Below are 12433 nucleotides of genomic sequence, written 5' to 3' on the forward strand. Positions count from 1 at the left end.
TGATTTGTATAAATTCACAGATATAGGAAATGCCAATGCAGTCCTTTGTACCAATACCACCTGAGTTCTCCCCTCTTCAACATACCCATTGCTTGAATGGACTTACTTTAAGGTGCTTCACAGAGATTTCTCCACCTGTCCTCCCAAAAGAATCTTTCTCATAGGCTTACTGTGGTACCTAAAATCATCCCATTTGTAATTAGTTCCCTTCAGCTAAGGTATTGCAAAGGTGTAAGGTGTAAGGTGTAATGTATTGAGCAGGGAAGGTGATTAATACATTGTGGGAATTTAAGGTTAGTTTCCAGAAGACCAAGAGTGAAGAGCACAGCAGGATTCAGGGTAGATCCAAAGTGGGACTTAGTTCCAGGATAGGCTGCAAAGGGATGCATGGTAAAAGGAGGAGGGGAGGACCTGGGTAGTTGGAAAGTAGTATTAAGATCTTAGGGAGTTAACCACCAGTGGGTGGAGCACGATTAAAGAAGAGATAGGAAAATAAAGGTGCACCGTCTGCAGTTTAGCCTACAACTTTGTTAACTGTGTTGGATTACTACAGTAAACCTGGTGTTAATTAGAGGGTTTTGTTGTTCTTTGCACTTTTTGGTGAGGAACATGAGTCATGAAAAGTAAGTATGCATATGTTCACAAGGATGGCTCTGGATTTGATAAACATGGGTTGTGGCAACATGCAGGATAGCTTTTCCTAATCTCACACATTGATAAGGACCTTAAGTTTTCAGTATGGGAAGAGTATGTCATAAAGAGATTTTATAAAATTGCATTAAAAAAAACCTGTTCATACCAGTAGGCAGTTATATTATCAATGTATACAATCCAAAATGCTTTGGAATTAAGAGAGATTGACATATACACATAGATATTTCCTAAAGGAGGTCAGTCCTGAATATTCATTGGAAGGACTGATGTTGAAGCTGAAACTCCAATACTGTGGCCACCTGATGTGAAGAACTGACTCATTTGAAAAGACCCTGATGCTGGGAAAGATTGGAGGCAGGAGGAGAAGGGGATGACAGAGGATGAGATGGTTGGATGGTATCACCTACTCAATGGATATGAGTTGAATAAACTCCGGGAGTTGGTGATGGACAGGGAGGCCTGTTGTGCTGCAGTTCATGGGGTTGCAAAGAGTCAGACACGACTGAGCGATTGAACTGAACTGACATATACACACTACTATATATAAAACAGATAACTAACAAGGACCTACTGTATAGCACAAGAAACTCTACTTAATATTCTGTGGTGACCTATATGGGAAAAGAATCTAAAAATGAGTGAATATATGTGTATGTGTAACTGATTCACTTCTCTGTATACTTGAAATGAACACAACATTGTAAATAAACTATACTCTAATAAGAATTTTTAAATAAGAGAATGAGGAGTTGAGGCATAATTATTTAAGTTAATTAATACTAATTACATAAACTGTGTTGCCAGAAGAAGCCATGTAAATTAATGGTATAAATAAGGTAAAGGGAATGGATTAGATTTTCAGAAATGATTCTTAGAAATGCTGGTTAAAAAAAAGTATAAAAGAAATAGACTCATGGGAACAGAACTGTCTTTTCTTTATGATATTCATATATGCCAACTATCTAAAGGACAGACATCAGAAAATGATGGACCTTAAACAACAGAGGAAGCTGAAACTTCTCTTTTTGGCAGCCTTCAAGAGAAGATGCTGTCTTGACTAAATGTGTCATATCCGGGACCATACACGGATAATGAGGCCAGTCTGATAACCATAAATATGCTTTCAGTTTCAGCTTGCATTTCTCAGACTAACAAGTAGAGTTTGCTTGTTAATTTTAACTGAGGTTGGTTTCTATGGATTGTGTTTTCCTATCTTGTCAGAAAACAGATTCTTCGTAGTCCAAGCAAGACACTCTTGCTCAGTATCCTTTCAGATTGATGTCAGTGTTCCATGTTGGCTTTGAAATTTTGCACCATGGGAGTTGAAATTTGGTTCAGGCACAGAACTTGAGCATCTAAATGACACGGCCCAGGGACTTCCCTGATGGTCCAGTGGCTAAGACTCCACGCTTACAATGCAGGGGGCGCAGGTTCCATCCCTGATCAGGGAACTAGATCCCACATGCCTCAATGAAGATCAAAGACCCCGAGTGCTGCCACTAAGACCAGGCACATCCAAATAAATAAATAAAAATAAATTCAAAATCAAAAAAATAAATGACCTGGCCTAAACAGCCATGGTGGTGTTGGATGGCTGTTCCCCCAAAGCATTTATGCTATGTGCATGTGGATTGTGACTGACTCATGTGTGATTCAAATTTGTTCAAATTATGTTCTGCCAGGAGTTTCTTGTTGAAACTGCCTTCGTCGACATGTGCCATCTATTTTATGAATATTAGCCCTTTAGCCATCTCCAGTAAAGAAGAGCAGCCATCCTACAACCAACCACCAAACACAAATCTTTTTGTTTAATGTTGTGGTCTTCAAACATCTAGTTTTAATTATGATAGACTTCCTTGTTTGTGATTCCTTTATTTAGTGAAGATAGGGTGGCAAAAAGTATAGGGGGTGTGCGTGTACACATGAGAATGCAAGATTAAGATCTTTACTTTTATATTTTATAGGTTTATATAAATCTGCTTACCATATAAGTGATATATTGGATACATGTGGGCAACATGATTTTTTAATTATCTTTGATATTTGCTTATGTGGCTAAATTCTAAAAATGTTAATTTTGTAATTAATTTCCAACACATTGTTTGGAAACAGTGAATAGTTTCTGTGATAAATCACCCATCAACTTTTGTTATAAATCACCCAATCACTGAAGTGCCTGGATTTGTCTTCCCAGTTGGTTTTGGAAAAATTATTTTTGATTGCTGTTTCCTTTCTCTTCAAGTCTCAATTATGGTTCCTATCCAGGAATCCACAGAAATTGCTGTGATAAAATCAAGCGATATATTTTTTTTCTGCTGTCATCCATATTAGCCTTGAACCATGTCTTTTTCTGTTACTTTTTTCACAAGTTTTCCTGGGTATCTTCAGACTTCCTTTTCTCTATTGATGTGTGGCCTTGGTGTATGGCTTTTGGGCTCAGTTTCACCATTTGGAGCAGAAATGAATTTTCCCCCTCCTTCTGCCATCCCTACTATATAAAATATGCCATCACGCATCTGGTTTCCCATGCTTTTTGACTCAAGCTATGTACCACCTAGGGTCTCAAGAACTATTTCCCAGGGTATCTTTTATTGACTGTTAATTCTTAAGGTGCTTCTTTGTGTGTGTGCAGTGGGGGATTGTTCTTGTTTCATTGAGTGCTAAGTTTGGGAAACAGTAAATATAGTATTTCTATAACATAATAGATATTAAATGAATATTTATTGAATGAAAAGAATGAATGAATGAATCAACATATTTACTGTACATACTAGTATGTGCTTTGGGAAGTTCTGTAGTAAAGAAATGTCTAACTTTATTTAACCCAGCATATGCTAAACTTGATCTCTCACAAACCCTTCTCTAGGGTAATACACATGTTCCCATGAAACTCGTGATGAACACATCATACCTTATGAGACTTTAGCCTAGAGAGGTGGCCACAGCGCTCTCTCTCACCCAACTTGAGCTACATGGACACATGCTGGGCTTCTTCATTATCCTTTCCCCTTGTCTGCCCCACAGGCCTGCCAGTTTCCTTATTCCAGTTGCTAAGGCTCTCCTCTTTCTTCATTACCTCGTATTTGGAATAATCGTTGATCAGTTATGCTATCTCTCTGTTTATTTAATCATTCACTCATTTGCATCATTTTTTTTCTCACATGCTATTTTCTAGATTTGCTTTGAGAAGCGTGACTTAATCATCTGTCTTGTGGACTCTTATCTGTGGGTATTAATTTATGAGATTCTATAAGTTGAACTTATGTAGTGAGTACTTTTTATTGAAATCTCTCAAAAAGACATTTGTAAACAATATAGTCCACATGACATACTTTTCTGCCATGGCATGCTCTTCAGCAACACAGAATCAGTCTTAATGTCCTCACTTGACTTGACTTGCTTCATTTTATCACCTTCTCCCCAATTATCTCTGTTAGTCAGCTAAACATACACTAGCTTCTCAACTTCAGCAGAAATTAGCTAAAGAGCCTAGAGCATTTCCTTTGCTTACCCTTAATCTAGCATCAACTTAGAAAGTGAAAGTGAAGTCGCTCAGTCGTGTCCGACTCTTTGCAACCCGTGGACTGTATTGTAGCCCACCAAACTCCTCCACCCATGGGATTCTCCAGGCAAGAATACTGGAGTGTGTTGCCATTTCCTTCTCCAGGGGATCTTCCTGACCCAGGGATCGAACCCAGGTCTCCCACATTGCAGGCAGATGCTTTAACCTCTGCACCACCAGGTCCTCTCAAATCTTATGTTTTAAGACTAACCTGAATAACACATTTGGCCATTCCTACAGGTCCAGTGCTAGGTTCGTATGTTTGGTTGTAGGTGGTACAAGGAAACAATCAAATTTAGGTCTCAGTTCAGTTCAGTTCAGTCGCTCAGTCGTGTCCGACTCTTTGCGACCCCATGAATCGCAGCACACCAGACCTCCCTGTCCATCACCAACTCCTGGAGTTCACCCAGACTCACGTCCATCAAGTCAGTGATGCCATCCAGCCATCTCATCCTCTGTCGTCCCTTTCTCCTCCTGCCCCCAATCCCTCCCAGCATCAGAGTCTTTTCCAGTGAGTCAACTCTTCGCATGAGGTAGCCAAAGTACTTATTCCAACTATGTCTTTAAACATCCCTCAACACAATATTGGGTTTTTTGTTAGTGCCTCGAGACCTAAACTGGGGGACAGAAGTTGGGAAGGATAGGCAGCAAAAAGGAGGCTCTACTTCTGTTTCAGAGAAGGCAATGGCACCCCACTCCAGTACTCTTGCCTGGGAAATCCCATGGACGGAGGAGCCTGGTAGGCTACAGTCCATGGGGTCGCTAAGAGTCAGACACGACTGAGCGACTTCACTTTCACTTTTCACTTTCATGCATTGGAGAAGGAAATGGCAACCCACTCCAGTGTTCTTGCCTGGAGAATCCCAGGGACAGAGGAGCCTGGTGGGCTTCCATCTATGGGGTCGCACAGGGTCGGACACGACTGATGCGACTTAGCAGCAGCAGCAGCAGCAACTTCTGTTTCAAAGATTCGCTATTGGTTGGAAAAAAGTTGGGGGTGGGGTCCCATAGCTAATAACAGATTGGAAACAACTGCAGTAATCAGAATCTTTCTAAAAGTTTAAAAAAAAAAAAAAGTTGAGTAGGTCTTCTGAGAGATTTGGAAAGAGGAAGGACATTCTCTGAGTTAGGTGGGCAGTAACCTAGACAGCATATTAAAAAGCAGAGACATTGCTTTGTCAACAAAGGTCTGTCTAGTCAAGGCTATGATTTTTCCAGTACTCATGTATGAATATGAGTGTTGGACTATAAAGAAAGCTGAGCACTGAATAATTGATGCTTTTGAACTGTGGTGTTGGAGAAGACTCTTGAGAGTCCCTTGGACTGCAAGGAGATCCAACCAGTCCATCCTAAAGATCATTTGTGGGTGTTCAATGGAAGGACTGATGTTGAAGCTCAAACTCTAATACTTTGGCCACCTGATGTGAAGAGCTGACTCATTTGAAAAGACCCTGATGCTGGGCAAGATTGAAGGCAGGAGGAGAAGGGGACGACAGAGGATGAGATGGTTGGATGGCATCACTGACTCAATGGACATGGGTTTGGGTAGACTCCGCAGTTGGTGATGGACAGAGAGGCCTGGCATGCTGCAGTCCATGGGGTCGCAAAGAGTCAGACACGACTGAGCAACTAAACTGAACTGAACGGAACGTTTCTTTAAGAAAAATTGGAGGTGAGTGGGGAATTTTCCTGGAGGTCCAGTAGTTATGGCTTCACTTTCTAAGGTACGGGGTGCAAGTTTGATCCCTAGTTGGGGAGCTAAGATCCCACATGCCTCGCAGCCAAAAAAAGCCAAGACATAAAACAATATTGTAAAAAATTCAATAAAGACTTTGTGAAAAATCAGGGGGATGATAAAATGGCAAACCTGGCATATGCTGTAGAAGGCAGCTCCCTGGTTTTCTTCTTTCCTTTCTCCTCTTCCCTTCTTACCTCAGTACCTCTCCTCTTCTCATTAGCACCTCCACCAGAGTTGGAGCTGGGGAGAAGAAAGGAAGTGTTCAGACATGTTGCTATTTGCATAGTTACTTCATTAAGTTCCCGCCAGGATAGTACAAACATTCCATCCACTTCTATAAAAAAGCCAGTATCACCCCATCAGTAAGGTATTATTTTCTTTTTTAGCATAGAACCATTTATTGCCAGCTTTCTCTTAAACTGTACATTACAAATAGCATCTGATTAAGAACATTCTGGATGGGTTAATTAGTGTGGTGACTATTATTAAGCAAACTGCTTGTTAGTATTATGCCTATTTGATCTTGGTATTGATGTGAAGTAATTGACCATAGAGCTACATTTAGAAAAGCTGAAATAAAGTTTTTTGATTTCTATTATGGCAATAAATTGTTTATATTAAACATGTCTAAAAATATGAGCTTCATGGCACAGAGAATCAGAATAGACTGTGTGGGATGGTAGATGAGGATTGTTTTGTTTTATTTTTTAGAAACAGTAATATGTTTGTCCAGCTTGCTTCAAGACCAGCTCTGCTAAAACAAAGTAGTAAAAAATTATTTCTGCTTACTGCTGCAGAGTATATGAAAACTAAAACAATTTTAGCCTCACTCACCTAAAGGACATATTCCCTTTCAGATTTAGACAATTGTCTAAATACTTCTTTGGGTAACAATCACTCTAAATAGATTATTAAAGAAAAATATGAGAAGATATAGTCAATGAGGAAAGCATACATGTAACCACCTTCTTTCAAGTACTGGATTATTACTTATATTATTTATTGGTATTTTGTCCAGTTTTATTATGAAGTTTCCCCAGCTATAGCATTTCCATAGGGAATTTATTCCATGAGCTAATAATTTACACCATCAGGGACTTTTTCTTGAAATTCAGCTTAAATTTTCCCATTCTTAATTTCATCTCATTACTCCTAGTTATACCCCGCTGTATCCAGATAAATAATTACGCTCTTTCCTTGGAGACTCTTATTATGTACCCCTCTAGTTGTCACTTAACCAGGCTATTCATATTTAGCTCCTTTAATCTGTCCTCATAAATCAACTCTCCCATTGCCTTAATCATTATTATTGCTCTTCTAAAAACTCTCTAATTTTCAGACATATACAGTTATCAGGTGCCTCTGATGAAATCAGCTTTGCACAGTATTTCTGCACCCACAGACTTGGTCTCTCCCTTTGCTGTAGATCAGGTTCCATAACTTAGCAGCATCGGTTTGCTGGTGCAGTCAGCACACAGACTCATCTGGTCAAATCCAGGAAATCCAAATAGTCTTTTCAGTGTGTCCTACTGCATTCAGGTTCATTTTTATTTTGTCAGTTTCATAATGTTAATAAGCTGAGTTTTGGATTTCTGTCCATACTGATATTCCACATCTTCCCATGTCCTTATTCACCACCACCTATCAAGTTAGTCATTCACAACCTACGTTAAGGTGGGATTCTGTTCTTCCTTGAGAACCTTTAGGAAACATGTTGAATAAAAGCAAGCCTAGCACCTTGCCCACAGCTAAATTCCTTGTCAGTTACCGATTCCCATTGTTTACAACCCTGTAGCCAATCTCCCATCTCTCTTAATTTTCAATTTTGCTCACATGCTGGCCAATGTAAATAGATTTTTTTTAACAAGATGGGTCATGATACTGTTTTCTTTTTTTTTTGTTTGTTTGTTTTTGTTTTTTTTTTTTTTTTTTTTTTATGATACTGTTTTCTAAAATGAAGATATGTTGTTTCAATCCCCATTGATTTTTTTTTAATTGTGAATTCTTTGTGTACCAAGTTTGTAATTCTCTTAAAATCCTTTATAAGCTTGCCTGGTGCTCTTTATCTGACATAAACAAATAGGTTACTCCACTTGCTTTATTGTTGTTTTCCACGTATGTACCTATGTTCTTTCTCTTACCATTTGTTCCATTTGTTTAGGAGAAGTTGGGGACATTGTCACAGTCATTTTTTTTTTTCCTTTTGTGGTGCTCAGTGGAAACTTTCCTATTGATTTTTACTTCCTTACAATCTCCTCAGTATTTTGAATTTATTTCAGTAAGAAAGTTGGTTACTTCCCTTTTTGATATTTGGATCTATGAGATCTGAAACTCTAATCTGTATATGCCCAAGTTTCTTTCTATTTTTTAAAACAATAATGCTCTCATTTTTCATTAAAGCATTATAAAACCTAATAAAACTGAGGTTGTGACCACTGAGTTTTTAGAGATCAGCAGATAGATGAAAAAAAATTAGTACAACATTCATTATAATTCAAGAAATTTTCTTAACCTGATAATCTAAATGAGCTATTCAAAAGTCTTTTTAAAAATTAAAATGTAGTTAACTTACAATGCTGTGTTATTTTCAGGTGCACAGCAAAGTGAGTTGTGTTGACAGTTGTTTTGACTGAGTTTTAAATACGTGTGTATATATGTGTGTGTGCATATATATGCATACATTAGATTCTTTTCCCATCTCTTTCATTTTAAATCAAGAATTAATGTAGTATTTTATTGGAGCATACCGAGGGGGTTAGCCCCATTCTTTGAGTTTTATCTGTCTCTATGCAATATCTGCTTCATCTGCTTATGACAGTGCATGGGTGGTGGGCAGGTAGGTGGATTATATATATATTTAGGCGATTTTTCCCGAAAGACCTTAGGAAACAAGCACAAGCTTTTGGGATGAACACAGCATACTACAGCCAGACTGGATTTCCAGGTCGCAGCAGAACCGCCACTGTTCTGGGTGTTGTTCATGCTCCCTCACTTTCAGAACCAGTGATGGCCCTTCGCCGCTCCACAGTGACACTCTGACCCCTCAGCTCAGTTAAGCTCTAACTCTGCCTCTCCTCACCTCACTTGAGATAGATAGTCTTATCCAACTCTCTGGGGATGCATTAGATTCTGCACTTGCCATCTGAAACTGCTTTTTTATCAACACTGTTTTTCTCTTCTTCCCTCTCAACTTTGTAAGAAAGTTCAGTACATTCTCTTGAATAAGGTCCTCCTTCCCCTCCACAGCAAGCTGCCTGCCAATATCACAGCTTATGTTCTTTTTCTACTTCCATCTTGTTAGACTTTTCTGTTTCCTTGGGATCCTGCTCCCTTCCTTGGGCTGCTGCTGCTGCTGCTGCTGCTGCTAAGTCGCTTCAGTCGTGTCCGACTCTGTGCGAGGCTAACCCGTCCCTGGGATTCTCCTGGCAAGAACACTGGAGTGGGTTGCCATTTCCTTCTCCAATGCATGAAAGAGTAAAGTGAAAGTGAAAAGTGAAAGCGAAGTCGCTCAGTCATGTCCGACTCTTCGTGACCCCATGGACTGCAGCCTACCAGGCTCCTCTGCCCATGGGATTTTCCAGGCAAGAGTACTGGAGTGGGGTGCCATTGCCTTCTCCGCCTTCCCTGGGCAAGTACCCCCAATTGAATACTCTTGTGGACACCTGCCCCATTAAAGAGAACTTGACCTTGCCTTCCCCACTCTCCTCCTATCTGCCCCTCTCTCCCTTTGTGCTCACTCCCTAACCAGCATCTAGTTTCTGCCTCCCCCACCATGCCCTCAACATGAACTGTCCTGGGAGTAACCAGTAATTGACTCCCTTGTTGTTGTTGTTGTTGTTTAGTTACTTAGTTGCATCTGACTCTTTGCAGCCCTTTGGACTGTAGCCTGCCAGGCTCCTCTGTTCATGGCATTTCCCAAGAAAGAATATTGGAGTGGGTTGTCATTTCCTTCTCAAGGGGATCCTTCCAACCCAGGGATCAAATCTATGTCTCTTGCATCTCCTGCATTGGCAGGCAGATTCTTTACCACTTAGTCACCTGGGAAACCCCTGATCTACTTCATAACAAAACCGGATTCATTTTGATATTTGGCAAAACTAATACAATTATGTAAAGTTTAAAAATAAAATTAAATTAAAAAACAAAAAAAACAAAAAAAACAAAAAACCGAAATCTCCCTGTTGTTTCTGGTGCTATAGCATCTCTGTAGTGTTTTACACACACAAACCCTCTTTTTTTTTTTTTTTTTTTAACAGTTTTAAGAGCTCCTAGTTGTTTTTCTACATATTCTTTAGGAGCTCTTAATTCACTTCAGTAGTGTGATGTTACTCTCAGCTTTCTTTCTGTTCGTCCAGATGTTCCTCGTTGCTTTCCCTGATTCTATGGTTCTTCATCCTCACCTGGCCTTACATGCATGTGCTTTCCATTTCTTCATGTACTCTTCCATCCAGGGAAGGCGCCAAGTCTCTGGATGGGCCTTAGGGCCCCTAAGGACACCTTTGTTGTCTGGCCCCAGACGGCCTCTCTAGAACTTAGACCCCAGGAGCTGGCCCCAGACTCTTTGGCTTGCATCTTAATCCTGGAAGGGTTCATTCTCTTTCACACCCTTTTCCTTTGATTGCAGGGCTCCCTCAGTTCAGAACTTCCCCTTCTCTGTCTTTCAGAATCAGTCAACTAAAACCCTCTTTAAGCCTTTACTGATTCCCAAATCAGAATTAATTAGGATGTCCATTCTTGATACACTGTGTTCTACCACTGGTTAGTTGAGTGTTCTCATGCCTGTTTCCCTGTCTACCAGTTTACTCGTCAGTACATGGTGAATTCCTTGGTTTCATTTTATGTGGTTGCTTCTGCCAATAAGTAACGGGCATTGAACTCTGCGTGGTGAAGTATTATGGGAAGAAAGGAGTGAGATGGTAATAAAAAAATATACTTCAAGAAATATTAGCAAGGTCAATTAAATAAAAATTGTGTACAGGCACCCAGGAGTATAGAAGAGTCATGTGAGCAGAAATGCCCAGTGTTAATCAAGGAAGCTCCAAGCATTTTTGTAGGTTAATGAATAGATTTGTCTTGAAAATAAACACTGGGTCATATCATAACTGGAAAACACAAAACTCCAGAAAGACAAGGAAAGAGAGAGTGCTAAACCGTTGCTCTACTGGTATTTTTTATGATATGTGCAAGGCATATTTTATAGCCACAGAAACTCTTTGGAAACCGTTCAAAGACAGTCTAATCTAATTTCAAACTTTTGAACTTTCTCATGATGACTACTGCTTTTTTGCACTCTTTGTAGAATTTTTGTTATATCTTTAGTTTTTTTCCTTAGTTTTTATACACCATCATCATGTTGTTACAGAAAAGTAAAGAACAAATTTTAAATAGTATTTTCACTAAAACTATACTGCATTTTCCTTTTGTAATAGATTCATGCCCAAGCACAAAGCAGCCCATTTACAGAAGATACTCAGCCTTAAAGAAAATTGTGGCAATGCTCCATCCATGGCCCTTCGTTTCCAACAGGAGCTGAGAGGTTCTGAGAATTTATTAAAGAGTTTTGATTCAACGTCTGGACCCTGTGATGCTGCACAACAAGAAAGCCTGGGTTGCTCAGTAAGACAGGCGTCATACTTGAAAACATTGAACTCCTCAGATGATTCAAGCACACATCATGGGGAACATAAACAAAATCGGTGTGACATTTTGGCTGAAGCTGATGATCAGCAAAGACCATTACATATTGTCTGGCCTCACAGGTGGTAAGTGTAAGACATACCAATTTAGTAAATTGTTGAACTGGTAATAGAAAATACACTCTGATGATTGACTTAGTAGTTTGTTGTCCTGATAGCTTTAGAAAAAGATAATTTCAACGGGGTGCCAAGGTGGCCCCACTCAGTGTCTTTATAGTCATGCTTGTGTACTTAGGTTAAATTTGAATCACGTACAGCGATTTGCAGTGACTTGTTCAACAATAGCAGCTCAGTACTTCTAGGAAACCAAACCTCGTTCAAGAAGTTTCAAAGTGTAAAAATAGGATTCCATGTTTTTTATATATTCTTACCACAACACTGTTTTATATCTCCACATTGCTAACAAAGTATTACCATTAAAACAAAACCAATTTCCATTATTTACTAATTTGTCCAGTTTCAACTAGATGCCTTTATTTCACTTATCATAAAATATGTCAGTACACATAAAACTGTTTTCCTACTCTCAAAAGCCTCTACATTGTGCTAAGGAAAATGCTTTCCGATAGACTCTTTTCTAAACAGAGGAAAATCAACTGCAGTGTGTAATCGCACCAAATATAAACTCATAAACTTAACCCTGGCTCCTATAAATTAGGATTTAAAGAGGTAAAATGTCCTGATAATCTTCTGGTATTAGGCATAAACATTTTAATCTAGTTTTTATTCCTCCCAGTTAGTTTAATCTGCATGTGGCCTGATTAGAGTTCACTTCCCCTACAG

General features: G+C 39.3%; 1 protein-coding gene across 8 annotated transcripts in view; it reads left to right on the plus strand.

Moving 5' to 3' along the window:
* GTDC1 (glycosyltransferase like domain containing 1) overlaps window positions 1–12433 on the plus strand; it is a 453460-nt gene that overhangs the window by 345038 nt on the left and 95989 nt on the right. For 7 of the 8 annotated variants that reach the window (XM_025276812.3, XM_025276818.3, XM_044935732.2 and 4 more), the window contains one exon: window positions 11384–11716. The exons of the other annotated variant lie outside the window; for it this stretch is intronic. In XM_025276812.3, the coding sequence (XP_025132597.1) occupies window positions 11384–11716 (333 nt within the window). The remainder of the gene's footprint in view (window positions 1–11383; window positions 11717–12433) is intronic. 8 annotated transcript variants of the gene reach the window in all.

Source organism: Bubalus bubalis, chromosome 2, assembly GCF_019923935.1.
Source record: "Bubalus bubalis isolate 160015118507 breed Murrah chromosome 2, NDDB_SH_1, whole genome shotgun sequence".
Lineage (NCBI taxonomy): Eukaryota > Metazoa > Chordata > Mammalia > Artiodactyla > Bovidae > Bubalus > Bubalus bubalis.